The sequence below is a fragment of the Myripristis murdjan genome, chromosome 1 (genome assembly GCF_902150065.1).
Source record: "Myripristis murdjan chromosome 1, fMyrMur1.1, whole genome shotgun sequence".
Classification (NCBI taxonomy): domain Eukaryota; kingdom Metazoa; phylum Chordata; class Actinopteri; order Holocentriformes; family Holocentridae; genus Myripristis; species Myripristis murdjan.
The window spans coordinates 35,254,034-35,277,402 of record NC_043980.1 but is presented as its reverse complement, the minus strand read 5'-3'; the positions used below and the strand labels follow the sequence as shown (position 1 = coordinate 35,277,402).

General features: G+C 40.0%; 3 protein-coding genes across 9 annotated transcripts in view; 1 reads left to right on the top strand and 2 right to left on the bottom strand.

Annotated features, from left to right (window-relative positions):
- Positions 1–23,369, top strand: part of LOC115361177 (zinc finger protein Aiolos-like) — a 58,654-nt gene that overhangs the window by 8,728 nt on the left and 26,557 nt on the right. For 2 of the 4 annotated variants that reach the window (XM_030054719.1, XM_030054633.1), the window contains exon 2: positions 22,352–22,474. In XM_030054719.1, coding sequence (XP_029910579.1) covers positions 22,472–22,474 — 3 coding nt within the window. In that variant the 5' untranslated portion in view covers positions 22,352–22,471. Of the gene's footprint in view, positions 1–22,307; positions 22,475–23,369 lie in introns of those variants that run through there. The other 2 variants (XM_030054757.1, XM_030054829.1) reach the window with 1 other exon arrangement.
- Positions 3,011–6,913, bottom strand: ccr7 (chemokine (C-C motif) receptor 7). Its single transcript, XM_030055333.1, has 3 exons — positions 6,819–6,913; positions 5,401–5,450; positions 3,011–5,121 (listed from the first exon to the last, which is right to left on the bottom strand). The coding sequence occupies exons 1-3, from the start codon at positions 6,871–6,873 to the stop codon at positions 4,063–4,065; spliced, it is 1,164 nt and encodes a 387-aa protein (XP_029911193.1). The 5' UTR covers positions 6,874–6,913; the 3' UTR covers positions 3,011–4,062.
- LOC115361514 (SWI/SNF-related matrix-associated actin-dependent regulator of chromatin subfamily E member 1) lies at positions 8,890–19,049 on the bottom strand. Of its 4 annotated transcripts, none has more exons than XM_030054951.1 (11): positions 18,880–19,044; positions 17,965–18,016; positions 17,562–17,605; positions 17,096–17,200; positions 16,125–16,205; positions 15,643–15,774; positions 15,247–15,418; positions 11,249–11,421; positions 11,025–11,126; positions 10,422–10,683; positions 8,890–10,290 (listed from the first exon to the last, which is right to left on the bottom strand). In XM_030054951.1, the coding sequence occupies exons 2-11, from the start codon at positions 17,969–17,971 to the stop codon at positions 10,082–10,084; spliced, it is 1,287 nt and encodes a 428-aa protein (XP_029910811.1). In that variant the 5' UTR covers positions 17,972–18,016; positions 18,880–19,044; the 3' UTR covers positions 8,890–10,081. The 4 variants fall into 4 exon arrangements, with proteins under 4 accessions (XP_029910811.1, XP_029910896.1, XP_029910984.1 ...); XM_030055036.1 differs by having other exon boundaries at positions 17,102–17,200; XM_030055124.1 differs by lacking the exon at positions 15,643–15,774 and having other exon boundaries at positions 18,880–19,049.

Here is a 23,369-nt window from a genome sequence, read left to right as displayed (position 1 = left end):
GAAAATGGATATTTGTGGAATCCTGACCAGGACTTGATATGCATTAATAAACTTTGCCATATTGCACACATATTGTATCTATATTTATCGACTGATTCACTTTACATGTCCTCCAACTAAATTGCCATTTGCTGAGTGGATGAAATACATAAAATAGAGCTGTCCTTAAAAACAGAAATCACTTTACACATAGATCTATGACTAAAAGCAATCATACATTTGCTGACCGTTTCCATGGTAGAAAACTCCTGGTCATGGGCCACAATGGTCACTGAGTCTGTCTTCGTCAGGATCAGAAATTTCAGCCATTTTATTAAAGTTTTTTTTGTGACATTTCTGCTTTTATTTGATAGTGATAGTACAGAGAGACATTAAAGGCAGGGGAGACAGAGGGGATGCAAAGGGCTCAGTTTGGAGCTGAGCCCGGGCGCTGTGGTAAGGACTTAGCCTTGATATTACATATGTGCTCTATCAGGTGAGTGAGCGGGGCATCTCTCCCAGCGTAATCTTAAGAGATAACACAGTGTACTGTATGATTCCATGGAAGTAATTTCTAGCTTCAGTCCAGTAAATGCCAGTATCAGTAAATTGAGTTTAGATGAAGTGTATGAGTTTTACATCAACCAATTTCACTAAAGGTAACAAAGTGTATGACTGCACTGAAAAAGCTCAGTCTACAACATCTACTGCTGATGTTTCTATTAAATTGTCACAGCTGCTGTGTTGTAAATGTTCCAAATTTGTTGCATTGATCAATCAATAACAACAAACATATGATACATACTTACATATGATGCAAAATACAGTGAAATACAAGCTAGGTACAAAACACTTTCGATTCCATAAATGAGTATCTGAGAAAAGATTATGTTGGCATGTTTTAACACAGGTGACAAAAACGAGCTTGTTATTCCATTGAAGCCATTGAATATGCCACATTTGTAACCATGCATTTCATTTTCCGAGAAGGCTAGCATGTTGCCGGAAGTCTCTCCCACATGAATGAACCAGTGTCTCAGCCTCATGGAGCATGGCCAAGTCACAGACTACCATGGAAGTGTGGGCAGAAATGTTAGGATGTACCTGGAGGGGATATTGAGTTTGGTTGTGTGTGTTAATCCATGTATCTGTTTGCCTGTGTAGGCCTATCTGTCCACAGCTAATCTTGCATATTAACGGGCCTATCAGGCTTATATTTTTTGTGCACAGTTCTGATTGTATGAACAAGGACCTCTCATGGTTGTGGTGATTCAAAACCTTTGAAAAACCTGTTTTGTACGGCAACTGAGTGGTAACTCCCCTGTTTTTTCCGGTCCAAGCACCAGAGAGGAGGACTCACACCTGGCAGATATCTCCGCTCTACTGAGTGCACTCTTCCAGGTTGAAATTGCTGTTGCGGTAACCCAGTTTCCAGAGAGAAACAAACATTTTTATGATGCTGTAAGGAGACGGTGCCAATTTTCTGAAGAATCTCATTTTTGCCATAAGGCTACATTATTGTGGATATTGTGTCAGAGATCTCATTATCAAGAAATACCATAATAAAGATGTGGTGTTTTTTCCTCAGAACACACCCACAGGGCAGACACTTTGAGGGGGAAACAGAACCTGAGGTTTCACAATTACAAGGCCACTGCTTTACACAAAAAGCTAACAAAGAAGACCCTTTTTGTTCTCGAGTGGCTCACTGACAAACCAAAAGAGAACTTCTACAAACAAGAACCCAATCCCTGTTCTTAAATTTTGTTGTGTGATCACTTTCGTGGCAGATTATTTACCACAAAGCCACTGATTTAGGAACACCTTCTCAACATATTCCGGCTGGCTAAATATTTATCATGTTTTAATCACTTAAGAAACTGTTATTGTCTTGCTTGTATGTAATTATTTTTTATTGGTTTTGTGGTTTGTTTTTATGTTTTTGCCTTGTTTTTATGTTTGAAACTCTATCAGGTGAGTGAGCGGGGCATCTCTCCCAGCATAATCTTAAGAGATAACACAGTGTACTGTATGATTCCATGGAAGTAATTTCTAGCTTCAGTCCAGTAAATGCCAGTATCAGTAAATTGAGTTTAGATGAAGTGTTTGAGTTTTACATCAACCAATTTCACTTAAGGTAACAGTGTATGACTGCACTGAAAAAGCTCAGTCTACAACATCTACTGCTGATGTTCCCATTAAATTGTCACAGTTGCTGTGTTGTAAATGTTCCAAATTTGTTGCATGGATCAATCAATAACAACAAACTTATGATATATACTTACATATGATGCAAAATGCAGTGAAATACAAGCTAGGCACAAAACACTCCCGTTTCCAAGAATGAGTATCTGGGAAATGATTATGTTGGCATGTTTCAACACAGGTGACAACAGTGAATTTGTTTTATTCCACTGAAGGCAGTGTAATCGATCTCTCCCTTTCATTTTCCGAGAAGGCTAACATGTTGTCGGAAGTCTCTCCCACATGAATGAACCAGTGTCTCAGCCTCATGGAGCATGGCCAAGTCACAGACTACCATGGAAGTGTTATGAGGTTTCTTTCATTCCTCTCGCTGTTTTTTTCCTTTGCAACTGTTTTGAAAAGTTTGTTATAAGATCATTGTTGTTGTTGTTATTGTTGCTGTCGTTGTTGTTGTTGTTATTGTTATTATTGGTCATAAAAAAAAAAAAACTTTTTTGCCCATTGACAGTGGCTGGGCAAGTCCAAAATTCAGTTTTAGTATTTTACAAGAAAAATGGATTTTGGCTCAAAACAGTGGTTGTTGTTAAAGGTAATTGAATAAACCAGCAAAGCAGCCACAGCCCAAACTGATCAGCACTTGGCTGTTCTTAATTTACCACTTTGGCCACTTCATTTGTTTTGTGTCTTACTCAGAGGCACTTACAATACATAACATAAGCATTTTCTGAAACCCCACTCTTATGAGTTTGATCTGTCTTTCAAGGCCCAACTTAATGTTTTTAATCCACATTAATGTTGGTAATTGAGGTCTGAGGTCTGAATATAGAATTAGTAAATCTAAGTAGGAAAGAAGTAAATATTTGCTACAGCTTTTCAGTCTCATTTAATTGCTTTTACAATGTTGCAAATATAATGTACAGGAAAGAACAGGTATCAACAGGATAGAACAGAGGTTTTTCCTGTGGTTTGTTGAACTGCATGACTGCATGGTGCACGCAGCCTTTATAGTAACAGGACTACACTTACAGGAAGTTTGATAAATGGCATGCCATGCATACAAAGATGAGACACAGAAAAGATTAACTTATACTTTTAAAAACATAGTTTTCAAGGTAGCATTTAGCTGTTAAGGTTTCAGTTTTGTGACATAAAAAATATTACAGCAGTATAGACAATGCATTGCTTAGGCTTGGAAATAAGAACAAAGCTAATCAAAAAATAGTTGCTGAATAATACACTGCAGAATTGCTGATTGAAGTGAGTATCATTTATACTCAGCTGACAAAAAACATGGAATAAGCATGTAATTTATCAGTAAGTCCAACGGTGAGAGCCATGAGCACTCCACCAGGAAATGATGTGCTTATTCCACTTTTTCGTGAGGTGAGTCTAAAATGTCCTCACTTTAATCGACCCACAACAATTTCGTATAACACATTTTTAAAAAGGTGGTGGTGGTGGTATACAGCAAATGAGTGGTAACTCCCCAGCTGTTTTTTTTTTTTTTTTTTTTACCAGTCCAAGCACCAGAGAGGGGGAGGTACACCTGGCGGATATCTTTACTCTACTGAGCACACTCTGCCAGGTTGAAACTACCGATATGGTAACCAGAATTCCAGAGAAATACACTTAGATGATACATCGAAAAGTATTTGATGTTGAGTGAATAAAAGCTTATGCTGTACATATGATAACATGTGCTGTCTGCATGTGAAAATATTTTGAAATTATATGTTTCTGGTGATAACTCAGTATTTTCTGCTATTTTCTGGTTCGTAACTTCCATTATAACAGTCTTCAGTCCGCTGTGTGATCGACTGTTCTGTGTAGGTAGTTCTCCGTGGCAAAACATTTGATAGGGAGGCTACATTGGCAGTTTTAGGGAGAGAAGGTGGTAGTAGTCTCGGTGTCTGTGGGTGCTGAGCTCCTCCTCTTGCCACAGGTGTACCTGAAGAACATCTCCTGGCTCATGCAGCCCCAGTCCTTCAGTAGCTTCAGCAGGTCATTGCGAAACTTCACACCAACAAAGGCATAGACAAAGGGGTTCAGGCAGCACCTCAGGAAGGCCACACACTGAGTGACATCATTGGCGTAGAGGAGGTTGTTGTCGTAGTTGCAGTCTGTGCTGCCCCCTCCGGCTGCATCAGCTGTGGTCATAAACAGGACAATGTTGTAAGGCACCTGGCAGAAGAGGAAGACAGCCACCACAGCAAAGATCACCTTGATGGCCTTATTCCGTTCAAAGTTGCGGGCCTGGCAGAGGGTGTAAACAATGATGCTGTAGCAGAAGCCCATGATCAGGAGTGGTATGGCAAAACCCAAAACAATCTGGCTTATCTGGATGCTGACACGGAGTTGGTCAGAGGTGCCGGTATAAAGGGAACAGGTTTTGTTATTGACAGCAGCGTATGTCATTTCTGGTACGGAGAAAATCATAGCCATGACCCAGATGATAGCCGATGACACCTTGCTGAAAAACACAGCTTGGGAGCGGTGGCGATGGGCAGACACGGCCTTGGCGATGGCGAAGTACCTGTCCACGCTGATGCATGACAGGAGGAGCATGCTGCTGTAGAAGCTGACCTTGTAGATAGTGTGCATCATCTTGCACACAGCCAGGCCTAGCACCCATTCTGTCATGGAATTGGCTGCCCAGAAGGGGAGCGACAGGGCAAAGAGCAGGTCTGCAAATGACAGGTTGAGCAGGTACACATCAGTCATGGTCTTCAGACGTTTGAAGTAGAAGAAGGTGAGGATTACCAGTATGTTCCCCACCAGGCCCAGGAAGCAGATGATTGAATAGAAGGTTGGCATGAACCAGAGGCGAAATTCACGGTTGGATTGCTTGACACACTGTGTGGCATATTCACTGTAATCCATACTGTGGTCAGTATAATCATAGTAGGCTGTGGTGCTGATGTTCTCAGACGCGCAGGCCTAGAATCAAAGTAAAGTAAGTAAGTAATGTAAAAGAGCAAAATAAGACACTTGCTGCTACGTTGTCCCGTGACATATAGGATTTGTGTGTTTGTTTGCCTGGATTTGCTTTTTCAAACATCTTTACCACTTCCTTGCATGTGAATGGAAGGCAGCGGTTTGCATTCGGCCAGCTGTTTTCAAGTCTATGTGGATATATTTGCCAGAAATACAGAATAAGCACATATCGTGGTCTCTGGTTTTTAATGGCTTGAAAAAAGAATAGATTTTTTTTCTTACCTTAATATTCAGTATCCATACAAACAGAACTGGGAGAAGGAATTGGAAATCTGAAATTGAATCAAGAATTAAAAGACTAAGTGTTATGGAATATTTGGTTGATAGATCTCTGCATGAGGGTAGTAACAATCTAAATCACCTGGCTCTTTAACGTTTTGGAGCCAATTGCCAAGTTACTAACTTAGGCCACTTTCAGACAACCCCACCTTGCACTAAGTTTAATTTTGAATCCGAATTTGGTTGATTTCTAAAGGTGATCAGTGACTTTCACACTACATTGGTAATGTCACCGAATGCAGTTGTAGAAAACAATAAAATTGCCTGTGAAAAGCTAGCCCACTGTGCTTTGCTGCTGTTTTTAAATGTTTCAACTTTGCCTTGTACCACTAAGTTGTTGTTGTGTGCACACAATGACTCTGTGGTATTACATTTGCACACATGATTAAAGCCTAGTTCCTTATTCTTGGTAAATGTCGTATCTATAATACCACATGAAAAGCACTGCTGACACAAAAACTCATTGATGCAGTTACCTCATCATTAAATGTGATTGGTGATTTATTACACTCTCCATTACAGAATGTACTATACCTTTATTACAATTAGTTAATTAATGGATTATTATTGTTTGGTGAAGGATATGACATGGAAATCTGCTGGTAAACTATGTTAACTGTTATCAAAAATAATATATATCAGTGATTAATATTGAAAAGTGGCAGTGTTTGGCAGATTACTTGTTAAAGTAGTGTTGCCTGATTAGATAGTAATCACTTATTGTGTTGACGACAAGTGTTTTTGCCTGTGTGTGCTCAGTATTGTCCAAAATCACTATTAGTTTACCACCTGTAGTTGACTACAACAATAACAAAAGAAATAATATGCCACACTTCATAGTGAACTCTTTCACGTAGGCTACAGTATGAGCACTAACAAAAGAGCCACACTATTCCCCAGTGTGGTGCACCCCGCAGGTAATACTAAGAAATGATGCAGGGAATGGAGCTTACAGAGGTGAGTATAGTCAGTGTGAATGCTAAATTACAAAGCACACTGACAAAGGGACTGGAGTGTACAATCTGTGTCTTTCAAGTATTTTGCTCATTTGATATCAGTAACAAAATTTCTCAAAATGCAAAAATAAATCATGTCTGAATATTCTTATCTTGATAAATTAGCGTATCGTATAACACATCGTGCATCCCAGAAGTTAAAAAAAAAAAAAAAAAAAAAATTTTTTTTGCACAATCCAAGGAGTACAATCATAGTATCTAGGTGTTTACAACAGCATGTAGAGGGTTTTACAATATCTGCTATATTTCCAATTTTAATGTTTTCATGGCTTTTTAATATTAGACATAAATTCACCATACTACTATTTCTACTGTTTGTAGTGGAAACTTTGGTAAGGCACTCACCATTGACAGAAGTCATGCTGGCGGAGTATGCTGCAGGTGAAGCGACTGAGCACATGAGACAAGTGTCACTGTCTGATGGTTTTTCCCCTCTGTGGCTCGAATGGAAAGAAAAAAAAACAGCCAATGCTCAGACTTCTTTCTGCTTCTCCTCACCCCCCAAATATCATGTGAGAACAACCACATGCTCCAACTGTAGCAAGATTGTGGTTGAAAACAGCAAAGGTGGCACTTCTCTGTACTGCATCTTCTGAAAGTATTACTAAATATGTAAAACTGATTAGTGCTACTGCATTAGTTTTGTCACCTTTCATTAGATATGATTATATATAAGTATCACTGCCATAGCACATTGAAACCACAGTACTCAGAATAAAATGGTGTTAGTGACTGACTGCTGTGAGACTTTCATAGACAAGAAAATTACAGTTCTTTGTTAGGTAGTTTTTTGTTGTGACGCAGTTATAAATAATATGCAAGTGTATTGTAGCCATAGGCGGAAATCCCAAGGGGGTCAGAGGGGACAATAAATGTTTTTTGAAGAATAGTTTGATGTCTCCTCCTCTGAGCTGTCATACATCAGTTTCTGCGTAGACAATGTAACGACAAGGAAGCAAGTAAAAACATTCCCCAACCAAAAACCCTGGTTTAACACCAACATCAGAGCACTACTCCAAGCCAGGGATTCAGCACTGAGGTCAGGAGACAAGGAAGCCTACAGGAAGGCTAGAGCTGACCTGAACAGAGGCACCATGGCTGCTAAAGTGAAGTACAGGAAGCAGATAGAGGCCAACTTCAGGGAAAACAAAGGCATCCAGAACATCACAGATAACAAACAATGCCACAACCCTGATCAGCAACAACAACGAGGCGCCATACAGGGAGGAGGTCCAGACGCTGGCGGCTTGGTGCAGTGACAACCACCTCAACGTCAACACCAGGAAGACAAAGGAAATCATCACAGACTTCCAGAAGTCAAGGACCACACTGCACTCAGGCCTGAGCATCAGTGGGGAGGAGGTAGAGCGTGTCTAACCCCCACCCCTCCACCCCCCTCCCCACTCTCATGTCCATCTCTTAAAGTGTTGGATGGGATGGCAGGTGAGTTTTCGTTTAGCAGCACCATTGTTTCTTCTCTTGGTATGAAGAGCAGTGCTGAGAAGAGGTCATGCTGTTCGGAAAGAAAACAATAAATGTTACAAAAATATCGATGTAACGTAAAGTTGCAGTATAACAATACTGAAATTCATATAGATACATATAGATATATGTAGATATCCAAAGTATTATAATATGTAATAGTAGTGACAAAGGCTTATGTCATATGCAAATTGGATTTAAAAAAAAAATTGACATACTTTAGAAATGGCTTGTTCTTGGAAAATCAGTCTTTTTTTAAATTTAGTTTCACTTGTTTTATGACAGCATCTACATTAAGACTACGTTGTTTTGGACAGGAAGGCAAGTCTTGAACACTAACCTCCTACCTACCTTTGCTCAGGCTTTGCACAGGCTGCTGCACACACCTGTATTTTGTGGTTGTGGCTTCATGCTTTCACTTATGGCTGTTCTAACCGCACAGCACATCACGAGGCTGTTTGAAGTGCAGGGCAAAAGCTTAAACCAGTGGCAAATCTCATCACTACATCAGAGACTATCTGAAACCTTATAAAACATCACATGCAAGGCGAATCTCTTATCTCACATCTTTCTCTGTCAGATTGGCACAAATGCTGTTGTTTTTTATTTTTTTTGTTTGTTTTTTTTTTTGTGTATTGCAACACAGTAAAACATCCCTGAACACAACTGAGGAATGGTAGCTCTGTGCTGAAAACAGGAAATCAGTAATTCCTTCTCATCTTACCCACTTCCCTTACCTGCACACTGTAGAGGACAAACACACCATGCTTACAACAATGCATGCTTGTCATATAACTGCTTGCATATATACCACATTGTACTTCTCTTATACCACACATACTTACCATAAACATTAATTTACAGTACAAACACATCATTGGGACATTGTATTTAAAAAAAAAACAAAACAAAAAAAAAAACAATCAAACATAACTTGTTCAGGGTAGAAAAAGTTTATTGGTATAAATATGTAAAAGGAAATTCATTTTAAGACTGCATGTTTATGACCATTTTTCAAGCTGCTTTACAAGATGAAACTCCATGTTTAAGCAAACTTTGTAACACTGTGTACACAATTACATTTAAAAGGTTTCTGCTGAAAATCGCAATACTGATAATAACATAACACTAAGATGTTCTAAGCGTACTGCTTTTGATTTGATTGATAGCTAGCAAACTTGAGAACACTGGTAATTGAGCATTGTACAGCATTGATGATTTTGAGACATGTTTATGGATAGACTGGGCCCCAGGACAACTAATACACAAGTATAATAAAATGCTGATAATAAATAACAAAAAACTCTACTACTAATGACTACAAACTCCTGAGACGATACTGTCACTTTAATACTGATACTGAGTAAACATAAGTTCTCCTGTGTAGGAGACGTCACCTCACTCCACTCTTCACAAGTAAGCCAACTTAGTTTAAAAAATTGCAACATGCAAAAATAACAATGAAAGCAACAATGACATTACAATACAAAGGACAAAGTTAAATATAACATTGAACAATGTTTTTTTCATGTGACAGGTTTTCACACACACACACACACACACACACACACACACACACACACACATATATATATATATATATATGGGTGTGTGTGTGTGTGTGTGTGTGTGTGTGTGTGTGTGTGTGTGTGTGTGTGTGTGTGTGTGTGTGTGGAGTCATAATTTGCGTTGATCTGGGATCTGCCAGACATAGTGCTAGGGACTAAGACAGGATATGTATTGATATGTGCTGAGAGGGGGCTCTATGGGTTCTCCCAGCTGGCACTAAGGCCTGTGGGGGGAATATAGTGCTTTCTCATGGGCTTCTGTGGCGAACTTAGCAGTCATCGATGTTAGACAGGACCATTGTTTTGTAGACTTGAAGTGTTTTAAAATTTTCATGTATTTGTATTCAACGCATGTCTAGAAGTCTAAATGATTTCAGACTCACTAAAAACTGAATCTTTGTCTCAGGCCCGTTTCACAAAATGGAGCCCATTTGAACACTTTTCATATACTTTTACAATCTGAGATGATACTGTGCAATATATGTTTAGCAGAGGATGATACTGGAGGCCAATGGAGGTGATAATGGCCTTACAGTTCAAAGACAGTCAGGGGTTCAATCAGTGGGCTGCTCGTGCTCTGCTGGGGCCCTCTGAGGATGGCTCACTAGGTGGGGCGTCCTCTGTCTGTGCTGAAGTGGTTTCTGAACCTGTGTTACTGTCACTGGTACCCTCTTCCATGGCTCCTTCTGGGACACTCTCCTTGTCCTCTGACGCCCCCTCTTCACTGCCTGGATGAGCCTCCAGCTCCTCTGAGGCCTTTGGCTTCCCTGAATCCAACAAGATACAAGAAGAGAGAAAATGGACTGAAGTTAAGAAAGCCATAGTAGCTGTGCAATATCAGTTTTTATTGGTGAGCCAAATAGCAAAACTGCTGGTATGCAAGGCTACAGCAGCTAACCTGTAGTATCCATGGGGTTGGATTCTGTGTCCTCGCCTTCCTTGTTGCTACTTTCACTGAGAGAGTTCTGCCTGTGTTTGCTGCCATGCGTTGCACAAATGTGTTTTTCTTCCTCTGCTAAGACACACACCGGGGCCTCTCGAGCACTTTGGTCTCCTGTCTCCTTCTCACGTTCAGCCATCCGTTTACGAGATGCCTCCTCTGCTGCAGCAATCTCGGCAGAAATCTTCTCCATGTCTACCTCCACTTTCATACAACACAGCTGGGTGGAGAAAGAGTAAGAGACAGTATCATAATGGGGGTTTGACCTTATTAGCCTTTCTTTATGAAGTCACTCACAAGGTCAGTGTTGGATAATGGTTAGGTTTGTGATCACCTTTTCGCTAAAAACTATTGTTTGTTGTGTGCCAGATTTGCAGTTTGGAAATAAGAAATGACTCATGATTTACTCTAAAGGACCACAGAGTTCTGTTTAATACAAATGTACACAATTATCGCTTTTCAGTGCATTTCAGCCTTGAAAATCCTCCTTCTGTCTCAGTGGATAGGTCGAGCTTGCATGCAAGTACGTGATGGGCAAACATCATGTAACAGATGCCATACCCTTTTGAGCTCATTTGTGAAAGACTCTGTAGCTTCAATAAATTTCCTTTTCTTGTCCTGGTGGCGATCTTCAATCTGAAGCAACTCTGCTTCCAACTTTCTCTGTGACCCAAGACACACAGACACCCATGATTTTTATTTATTATCAACACAAAAGCAAGGAGTCAATGTAGTATGACTTATGCTGCAATTATGGAAACCCCTGGGATTGAATTTGGTCGTACCTGGTGCACCATCAAAGACTGGACCTGGCGCTTGAGGACCTGCATGCGAGCTGTGGTTACAACTGAACGTACATCTGGGACTACGCTCTCGCTAAGGATCTCACTGATCAAACGGTGGTTGCGCTGGAAACGAGCTGCAGCCGAATGCTTTATGGAGAACCCATCATCATAATCTGAAGACACACACACAAAAAAGCATTTGGCTCTTTGTGGATGCTTTAGTTACATCATTTCATGCACCGGCTAAAAGGCAAACTGTAAATGGATATGTTTTTCACAGCTGCAGTTAACAAGAGTATGACAGGTTTCAGGAAGCACTAGCACAAAGGGAACAACAGTATAAATTTGTTTCATCAAGACACTACAAACACCAGTAGACTCAATATTTATACAAGGTTAAGTAGAGGCCAAGCTCAAGCTTAAACCACTAAGGTATATTCCTTTGCTATAAAAATACAGGATAATGGTAAAATAGGTCCATATCAAAGGTCACCGTTGACTTTTTCTGCTCTCCATGTTGCAACCCCAAACCAAAACAGATTAAAAAGGTTTTCAAGTCTGCACAAAACATGTCATGATGACAAAAGTGAAAATGCTTTTTGGACTTAATTCAAATGTAATGAAAATTAAATACATAAATATCTGATTTAACTAAGTAAGTTTTAAATCTCCTGAGTCAGGAATATTTGGAAGCACTCTTGGCAGTGACTGCAGCTTTGTCTCTTCTTGGATAGTTTGTATACACTTGGCACATGGATTTTTCAATTTTCTCCAATTCTTCCTCATGTTGAAACAAAGCATCTATGAAGAACTAACTTCGAGTCATTCAGCAGAATGTCAACAGGATTCAAGTCTTGGATTTAACTGAGCCATTCGGGGGCTTTCGCATTACTCTTCTGAAGATATTCTCTGTTGTTTTTGCATGTTTTAGCCCATTTACTGCACTGTACATACACTTTACCATAGGTTACTACCAATCACTCTCTAAAATATGCTATATTTATTTAGGGTGTTTAATATTTACTCCATCTGTTTCTTCCTTTTTTTTTATTCAAATGTTCAAGTGATAAACATAAAATTATCTGCTGCTCCAACTAACACCCATGCCTGCCTGAGTATAAAAATTTATTCCATAAAATATACCCTCTGGCACACACCTTGTAGTCTCTGCACTAGAAGCATTACTGAGTTTGACAGAGAGGAAGGAGGCATCCATGCTCTATAGGATGAATCGGAAAAATGATTTCCAACTTGGTAGTTAGCCAGACCAACAACCATAACTGTCATAACTTTTTTAGAATAAGAATCCAAATCCACATCATCCTTTCCGCAGTGTCAATGTTTGTGTATCGCTTCTCTTCGACATGATTCTCTGACTAAATGGCATGTGAATGCAATGCTATTTGGCAGCCAGCTTTGAAAACCCAGATGTTGAAGCTTCCCAAAAGTATGTGAACACACCATAAGACGTATGACCTTTCAAATCACTACAGACAAACTAAATTACCAATGAGGGTGTAATGATTCATTCATTGCATTTATGTATCAAGTATAAATTCTGCTGATTCAATTCCATTGATCTGCTAAATGAAATAAATAGAGTGAATTGCTCTGACTTTGCCCTGAATCATTTGTGTCACAGCATATGTTAATAACATGTTGTGCTTTTTTTGAGTACACAGTAAGTGCTTGGGCTGTATTTTAAGGAATCAGTGGCAGATGGTCCAAAGCACAGTCAACAGCTCATGGCGTGGGTGTACAGGGGATTGCCTCTGATGTTTGATATTCTTGTGGACAGAGGTGCGCCTTGCCTGGGCACCTGGAAATAGGGTGGTATAAGGAGAAATACCTTGTCAGTTGGTGTGGTGGTGATGGTTGGGGGGGGGGGGGGGGGGGGGGGGGGGGGGGTAATTGTTTTATTCAACAGTGGGAAACAGTTCAACAAATCCAGATAGAGGAAATAAAAAGTTCTGTATCTTATTGTTCCTGCTTGAGGGATTCATATCAAAGCAAAGTGGCCAGCATAAACCCTAAGTGGCCATAAAAAGACGGGTAAGGTTTTGAATAGGACCAGTTCATACATACATCACTTGGTAAAGCCATGGAAATAGCACAAAACATGACACAAACAAGATCAGGCAACTGCACATCTCAACACAAAACTGCCCTATGCTGCTTGACCTTTACTGACATACGCCCTACTGTGCCTCTCCCCCCACTCTATCCTGTGCACACCTAAAAAAAAAAAAAAAAAAAACACCACAACGGATATAGAGCCCTTACTGTTATTGTCATGCTTAAAAACTGCCACACTAATCAGGTAGTATTTGCTTCTGTTTGGCTCCATTTGTCTTTCCCCTCTATCTTTGTAAGTCTCTATTACTTGATATTTTAGTATACTGTATAAACACTTAAGGAATTATTTCATACCCTTGCCCAGATTTTTAATCTCTTGAAAATTCTGTTCCTAAATTGTAAGGACAGCTCCTTGCTCATCTGTAGTGCCTTATATACATGTGTTTACTCTTAGATCATGTCTAATCAATTTAACTGGCCACAAGTGGACTCTAGTCAAGTTGAATGGACATCTCAGACATTCAGAGGAATCTGGATGGACCTTAACTCACTTTGGGGTGTCACTGCTCAGGGATTGAAAGCTTAATTGTAACATTTCAGGTTTTTACTTTTAACTAATTTGTTTAAAAAAAAATAATAATAAAAAAAAAAAGTAATAAAAAAAAATCCACTTCAATATTGTGGGTTATTGAGTTTATGTGAGTGATTCGATCAGTTTTGAATTCTGAAAATTGAATTTATGAACTAAAAGTGAAACTCTGGGAACCAGACAAATATGCCAGAGCAAATACAACATAAGTTTACGGATTTGTCTGGGTCCCAGGCTAGAGAGTTTCACCTTTAGTTCATTAATCAAAATTCAATAGTGTTTAGTGCAAGAACACGCATTCGTTTTTAATTGTTTTTGGCACCACAGTGTCAGTATTATATGTATATTCTGGTTATGATGTGGTTTGAAACAACCTTTATTATAGATGTTTCATTAAAGTAATGCCAGGGCACCTCCAGCAGGTTTGTCTTGATACTACATCACACCCATCCCCAATTACGTTGTATTACTCACACCCTTGGCACAACTTTTAAGCAATGGCTTAGTTTCGTTTGCTGGAAAATAGCATTCACATAACATGTCAACAATTGTGTTTTCCTACTATGCTTGCTAAATGTATCAACTGCTTTTGTGAGCATGTCTTAAACAAGTGCTGTATCTTTGTTTTTTCTTGTGTTATTAGGAACAGGAGTAACTACTGCAGCTAAAAAAAAAAAGGTGAAGACTTTGTTTGAGACTGCATTTATTAATGAGTGACCAGATCAACTCGAGTAAACTGATATGCATAATAAGCGAAAGGCAATATTAGACTGCTGCTACTGTTTAATTTCCTAAGCCCAATCTCTGAATGTGTAACCACCTGCAGGGCTAAATCTTGTTTAATCACTAACGTACGTGCATTTTTTGAGAACATAACCCACAGGGATACAAGTTCCGACATTCTCATGCTCAGAGGTGTTTCTCTGTAGCAGTGGGTTTTATCTGTAGTTTTCCTGTGCATCATTATCTTCTAGCCAGACTCCCGACAAGGATCATTTCCTTGAGTTGGGTGTAACTCAAATGCCTACTTCAGATTTGTGTGAATTGTTCATCTAAATTGTGTGTATGTGTGATTCTTTAAAGCCTAAAAAATGTAAGCTGTTATGGAATACAAAGACACATTTTGTTCCATTTGGTGGCATTTTGTTGCATAAATGGCATTTCCAGTGTAGCACGACCCAAATTGTGAAAGGTTACAGCAGTATAAGAGGAGGAGATAAGATAACAGAGACTCTGCTGCCGTGCAACTTTGTGCGGCCATGCTACTATAATTACAGCTCTGTGACAGTACTCTAAACTTTTGGAGGGAAACCAGTTAGTGGATGGGCCTTACCATCTGGATCCTCAGCTGGCTGAATACTCATATAAGGCTCGCCCTTGTCCAGTCTTGACTGCCTCTGTCGGCTCTCCTCTTCTAGAGCTGCCTCAGCACGACTCTTTGCATTGACGTAGGCCAGGTAGGCTGGCGAGTTGTGATAGGCCTTCATACTCTCATTATACTCAATCTACGGTGGGAGAGATGACAGGAATGACAAGGAAACAGAGAAGGCAAGCAGACGAAACATGTGGATCCTCAATTCTATTCAACTACGACAAGATAAGAAAAGAGGATTACTCAGGATTGTTAGAAAGGAAGGAATGATGACTGGAGGGACCCACAACTGTTGGAGACACATCTACTGGTCACCCATCAGAAAACCCCATAAACACCCCTTGTAAAACAACCAACCTTCTCTGCTTCGTAGTCATTCAAATAATCCTGTTTCTCCTCATCAGTGAGGTCCCTCCACATGCCACCGATTATCTTCCCAATTTCCCATAGCTTCAGATCAGGATTGGAGGCTTTTACTTGATCCCAAACCTGGTGATGAGAACCAGACATGGGTGTGGGGTTGGGTTGGGTTGGAGGGGCTATGAATGGTTATCTCTTTGCAGAGAGGTCACAAACCAGAGGAGGCCGTGTGGTTTAAGCTCCATCTCCAAGTTGATAAATCCCACTATCTGATGTGGACTGTCCTAGATATGTACCTTTTTCTGGCCTGGCTGGACTTCTCGTCTCACACCTACCTCCATTAACTAGTACGAATGTCTGACACATAATTCATGGCTTACCTGCTCTGAGCTGACTGAATATATAGGAGCAAAGGATCTTTGTCTGGCAATACAGCACATGATAGCGCAAAAGACAGCAGTTACACATCATGCACTTACCTTTCGACTATATCTCATATATGGCATAAGTGGTTTATCAGGTGGCTTGGGTGGCTTTGGAATATTTATTCCAGAGGAATTCTGGGAAGAAAAAAACAGTAGAGTCATCTTAGGGCATGGTAGCTGCTGAGTGATTAAGCAACAATTTGAACACTCTCCCACTAAACTAGGCTGAGAAATAGCTTGTAAAACTACATGCAGGCACATGGTTGTGTAACTTTACATAAAACTATCAAAAAAAGAGGCTTTACGAAATGCATCAGAGTCATTTCTTATCAGTTCAATTAACTTGATTTATTTAATGACAGTTTGAGGCCAAACACAAGTCAGGAACCCCACAGAGTACAATGGAATAGCACTGACCAGAAAAAAAAATACAAAAATCTCACTTAAGCTGAGATTTGCCCACTGCGAGACATAATGCCATTATCAGAGTCAGCCAACCACAGCTTGCATGCAGCGACTGAATTACTGCTCAGCAGCCAGAGCCATGCCGAGCAGTGAGTCTGTAATGCCATGGCAACACTGATGGCATGGGTTACTTAGCATGGCTGTCAGCAATGCAGACTTTGAAAGGCAGGTGGTATTTGAATACACACAGATGGACTCTTAGCCAGTCTGCACTGTGATGGAGGCAGCAGAGGGAGTTTGAAATGACACACATTTCAGAAAGTCTTGGTAATGGAATGAGTAAGGCTAATCACACTTCATCTACAGCATCTGCTCTTTGAACAGTGGAAAATGAAAAAACCCATCTAATCTGACTCTTTAAAGAAAGCAAGGGTCAATCTCGTGAAAAGCTGTAATGCTATTGATGCTCGCAGAGGCTACTGCTGTGTCTTGTTTTTGACTCAGCAAGTTTGATTGCTCGCTATTTTGACAACGAACTGGACGAGATTGTTACAGGTTTTGTTTTCTCCGGTTGTTTCTGCCTGTCACTCACATTGTTTTCTCTATGTTAATATTCATACCGTTACCCGACTGTTGCTGCCTTGGCTCCCTCCCAGTCTGTAGTTGTTGTAGGCCAGATGGCTGTATGGGTTGTACCCCACAAACCCGGTAGTATTGGGCATTTGCTGATGGAAACAAATGAGACAGAAACACGAATGAGAAATGACATAAAAGAAGGAGGAGGTAAGCCCAGGACGAAAATTAAAGAAACCAATGAAAGAAGCTGGAAAATGCGAAATAAAGAGACCTGCATTCATGCTGGGGTTATAAGGAAATAATCTTTTCAGCAGCAATGGAATATTGGCACATCATTTTTGCGTGAATAATAGGGGTGTGGCTTTAACAAAATGCTGATTAGTGAGATCAAATGCTTTGATATTCTTTGGAAGGATATAAACTAAATGCTGAAATAAAGTCTTCACATTGGCAACATTAATGTTATTTCGGATACCTTATTATATTTGGTGCCATACTAGTTATACTTACTGTTGTAGGGGCTGGGGGAGGGGGAGGGGCATAGGATGGCCTCTCTGTTGTGAAAGAAAACATCAATTATCATCCAATATCTCTATAGGCTATTCACAGTCTTTTGAGGGTGAGATAAAAACTTAACTCAGTTAAACTCTGACCAGTTAACCAGTTTAGTCTTGTAAAGTTAGGCTGAAAAAGTGTTCTGTGTATACAGGAGACAAAGTCATTTTATTTCATTTTGCAAATACAGACCCACATTGTGGACGTTCACTATGCTAATAACTGCAGTGCACAACTTACGTTACATGTCTTCTCTATGATTTATGGCAAGACTGGTTTTGATGTATTTGAAAATGCAGGCTATGGTAACATCAGACAAAAAGAGCTAAATACAGCAGAGTTACATCCAATTCCTTACTTGACATCTTTGCAGTGGGGAACAGATTATCAGTCTATTCCAGTCATTGGCTCTGTAACAAACACATTTTAGTGGAGGACACCATTGTATAAGATACTGATGAGATGAGTGTTGTGGACATGGTCATTCATTCACGGGACAAAACAAAGAGATGCCGATGATGAGTGTCAGACAACGCAACTGGCTAACGTTAGCTCACAGCTAACAGCTGACAGCTAGCGTTAGCTTCAAGTTAGCTACCAACTATAACATTATGGACGCGGACAAGTCAGGGAAGCACTCCTGGATACAGCTGGCTAGCCATCACATCTCCGCACGACAAACAGTGTTTATCATCGTGTTAACGCCAATTGTTTCGAACAAATCAATTGCTTAGTGCGTTATTACCATCTAAACACCGTGATTCGTGAATAGCTATTAAACTTTATATTATGACTGAGGGTTTCGGCGTTTCGGTACATGGAGCTCTGCGCTATCCAAGAAACGAACAGCTAGCAAGAGCCGTTAGTAATGCTAGCTGGTTGTAATTTACAGTAATTGTTTTTCTTCCTGCTCGGTGAACCAGCTACTTTGCAGCAGAAACAAGAGATACATTTAAATTTTCCATGTCGTGTGTGACACGGACTGAGCTGTCATCGTAATGCTATGTGCATAGATTGACGAGCCAGACTGGCTAGCGAGTTGGATCATCAGCTTAATTAACGTTAGCTGGTATTAATACCAGCAGGCTGGCGTCTAGCTAGCTACCTAGCTATCTACCTAGCTTAGCTAAGTCGATGAAAAGAAAAATGGCATCCCTGAAAAATTATTAGCATGCAACGTTAAGTCACACTAACACATCTAGAAATACATTATATTTCCATGGATATTATGGCTAGCAAGCATGTTTTTGAAGTGACGGCCAGCAAAACTCACCCTAAAACCTTTTTGTCCCCACCACAGTGAGTGTGTAGCTACGTTGTGGCTATTACGGGGAAGGCTAACCAGCTAGCACAGAGAAACAGTCCCCACAATAAACGAATGAAATGGGGTCCACTCATAAGATTCCAATAGAATCTTCCAGAATTGCACCCCCACCCTCTCCTCATTACAGCTGTGCCTTGCCTCTATAATGGTGTGTTTGCTCTGAGCTGTCACTGCTGCGGCCACCAGCTTGAGGTATGGCAACATGAACAATAAAATTCAAATCATTCTTTTCAGAAATGGTCCAAGAGGAAAATACTGGCTTTATCATAACAGCTGACTGTAGAAAATACACAAGTGCATAAGTTCAGTAGTTACTTATGAAATCATAACATAAACTTGACAGCCACATGTGTAACCTGTTTATTGCTGAGTTGCATGAAAGCAGAAACAGTTAACAATTCATGTTCAAGACATTTAATCTAAAGCATACCGATATTGCTTCCCTCACTGCAGAATGGCTGACCAGGAATAAGCAGTGTAAATTAGTTGTTACAGCAACACAGAAGCAGTTGTTTATGCTCCACTGCATGCACTCATGCTTTGCTACAAAGTATTATATCTCATGTCTATGACAGAAAAAAAGTGGAGATTATTATTATGTCACCGTAGCATGAGTTGCATTAATAATGTTTCACAGGCTGGTTGGTTTGTTGAGAAAATCAAGGTTGCTCTATTCACCGCTCCCTTGTTGTTACAACTGAAATACTTTGCATTCTTGTCCTCATTGTATGAGAGCCGCACATGTCACCAGTAGTAATGGTGTGGTCTCTAATGATAACAATCCTAAGCCTCTAGGATTAAGTCTACATCTCTCCATTCAGCCTGAGTGGTACTCCTTTTGGATTTGCTAATTGATTGTGTTCATTGTGGCCCCCTTTCTTTCTGTTTACATTGCACACTTGAGAGATTATGTAATTTCTGCTTGACCTGTGTTCTACATAATATGCACGCACTGTTTGGATTTTGTCTTCAGGTGAGGCGGTGAACTTTCTCTGTCAACACACATTCTCCAGACAGTGGCCAGAGATAACAGAATTTTATCATTTTGGTTGGCAAGTAGATTCCAGACAAGAGGTGAAAAGAAGCTCATTTGGGGTTGGACACCTGTGATGGTGTACAAGGGTGGAGGTCACATGCCTCCTGTAAGCTACAGTGCAGGCTTAACACACACACAGGGCCTCTCAGGCACAGCTGTGGGATTCTGGATGCCCAGAGGCACAACAGAACCTGTGACATTTTGAATTGAGCAGAGGAATACCCGTAACACAGTCCAATCCATATTCAGACCCAGTTTTTCTTAAGCCCATAGAGCTCTCCAAAATAGACTCAGGCAGTGGAACTAAGCAGACTTGAAAGTTTACTCTGGTGGTGAACGGAGGGGGTATTTTTAGAAGCCACTGCTGTCAGATTATTGTGATGTATCATTCCAGAGGTATTCTTTGGACAAATGCCTAGTGTATTATCATTAACTTCTGTGTTTGCATAAAGCGTTTGCATTTGGCCGCGCATATGGCATGGGAATGATGTTTAGATTTGAGCTTAAGATCGTCAAGAAACAACATCACTTTCACATAGACTCCCCAAATATTTTAATTTTAAGGTGCATGTCTTTTGTAAAAGCAAGGGGAAAGATTACTTGAAGAAACTTCGACATCCGCCTCCTCCATTGTTTTCTGTCCACCATGCATGCCAGAATGGTTGGTTTCATAAATGCATAGGCCTAAAGGTTTTGCTTTGTGCCAGGCCTAGAGGCAGCACTTGGACTGTTTTACCATTAGATGGAAACAACAGGGACATTGAAAGCTCTAAGTCCTAGTTAAATTACTGTATACATAAATAGCACACTGGTACACACACGTTACATAGACATGAAACTGCAACCTTTTATCTCCTGTTTGAATTTCCCAAACTATCTATGGGTTCTAGATACCATTTACAGATTTTTGCATAATTTTTGCCAATTATTAAATTTTAAAATACATTGGCAGTTTTTTGTCACTGTATTTGAAAATCACAGGTTTGGAATAATTAATTTTGGCAAGTTAGCATTTAGACTGAAAATAATCACATGCTACTGCTACTACTACTAATGATAATAATAATAATAAAGTTAATAATGACATCAAATACATTGTGATTTGTAATGTGTTTTAATTGAATGTATTACAATGTGTACATTTTCATCAAGTAAACATTAACAATGTAACTAATAATTCCAATAGCTGAAACTCTATTTGAGTTCTTTGATCACTTCAGTGTTTGAATATCACGGTCCTGTTCTGGACAAGATGCACAAGACCTTAACAGTTTCCAAGCCCCAGTCCACTGTTATGCATGCAAAAGTTACTTCATATCTTCTAACATTGAAATCAACAGATAATGTCAAAGGCAAACAGGAACAGTCTATCTCTCAGAAATGCAATTACAGTACAGTACAGGAAAGTCAGAGATCAAGTAACGTACTACTTGCATAAATATGCGGTCAATGTCGTTAGAACACTCGAAGGCCTTTCCAAAATCAAAGCCAAAACCGTTTGCTGTCGCTCTTGAAGCTTAAAACTGTTTAACTGAGAAATGTGTTTTGCAACACTGGTTGATGAATGATGAGCTAGCCCACAGTTGAGGCCTTGTTTTGTGCATGCAGTTCACAGAAGGAGGATCAGTGCCTCCAAATCTTACGGTTATTGTCTTTGGAAAGATTTTTAGAGTATTTGGTTCTTGATTTTTTTTAAGCAACAATTCCCTGTCTCTGTATTTTGGTGAATAACCTTTGGATAAAATTCTTATTTGCGTTAACTAATAAAGCTGGCCATCTGTTGACAATATGCTATCACCAGCATTGGTAAGGTTGATGCTTAGTTTCAGTGTTTAAATTGAAAGCCCCTTAGGCAGATAGCACAGCTGGAGATTGGGGAATCATAATGTGGAGAACAAACTGATTTCTATTAAACAGGACAGGACAACAAGGCCAATACAGAGACAGAGACAATACAGAGAAATTTTATGATCTTTTCTATGGTAATTGCTTTTATATTTGTATGCTTATTATAATTAAAATGTGATCAAAATGTTTGAGAAAGATTTTGTGCAGCAGTTGCCACTTGAGCAGTTTGCACTTTATATTTTTGGACAGCCTCATGGATTATTAACTGTATTTTTCTAGTACAGAATGTTTTTTCCTATTGTTGAGCAGTGTGAGGATTCTTAGCTTGATTCTTTCACTTGTTAATGATTGAACATTGTTTACAACATGTGAATCTCTTTGCTGAAAGGAGATTGCACATTTCAGTGGCACCCCCCTATCCGGTTTCTTCATTGAATTCCATAGCAAAATTACAGAGTACAAAAAGCACTGGAGATACACCCTCTATGTTTTCATGTATAATGATGGAAGGAGTTTTTTTTTTCTTTGAAACCCTAGGAACTGGAATGAAACACTCCTGAACTCTGAGGCAGAGTAAGCCAATACCTTGAAGTCCCCTTTTGATGTACTGCAGAGACCTGGCCTAAGAAGAACCCGTGTGCCAACAACTTCACTCTGATGGTAAGGGCCATTGTGAGATTCATTTTGGGCAGGGCTGGCCCACATCACCAATTATCAGATCATCGGTTATTCCTTTAATTGGGTTAAGTTGGGGGAAAGCAATTACTTTTTCAGACCCAAATAAAACATGCTTGCACACCAAGAAATTGAGAGAAGCACCACAATTAATTGCATTTTTGTTCTGTCAGACTATAACTATACATATATATACTACTACCCCCCACCCCACCGCCAAATAAAAGCTTAGACCAAATTCAGTATGGAAAATGTGCAAAAATGCAGAAAATCAAACAGGGACAAATACCTCCTCATGGCACTGTATGTTATTACTGTGTTGGGCTGAATAAATCTCCCTTCAGTGTGTTTTGCTCTACCAGTCATAGTTAAAGCTTAACCTGTATTGAGGTAAAATCAAAGTCTGGAGAGATAGTTAGCAAAAGCAATCAATATGACATTATGTGTCTAAGAGTAGCTTTGAGCTTCTCTCTCTCTCTCTCTCTCTCTCTCTGTCTATCTTTCTTTTAATCCGCAGCAAAAATGATTCTGCTGTACCATCAACCACACCAGTATGATTTGTTTAGGAGACCAGCTGCATTACTGTGTGTGGGACACTTTCCCTGACTTCCTGCCCCCTGTTGCTCCCATCCTTTTGTTGAACTCAAATACAGGCTCTAATTGCCAGTGTGACACCACACCAATAGCCGTCTTTCCACTGTCGTGCCACTGCGAGCTAGGGCTATCTTCGAGCCAGATGTTATTAATGGCCCTCGGCCTCAAGCCACAAGAGCAAAAACCATTTGCGTTTCCACTGTTGTGCCGATAGCCCCGCAGTCTCGTCCCGTCCATGCATGAGAAAGGGAAGTAGGAAGCGAGTGGTTAAAGTCTGCACACCCGG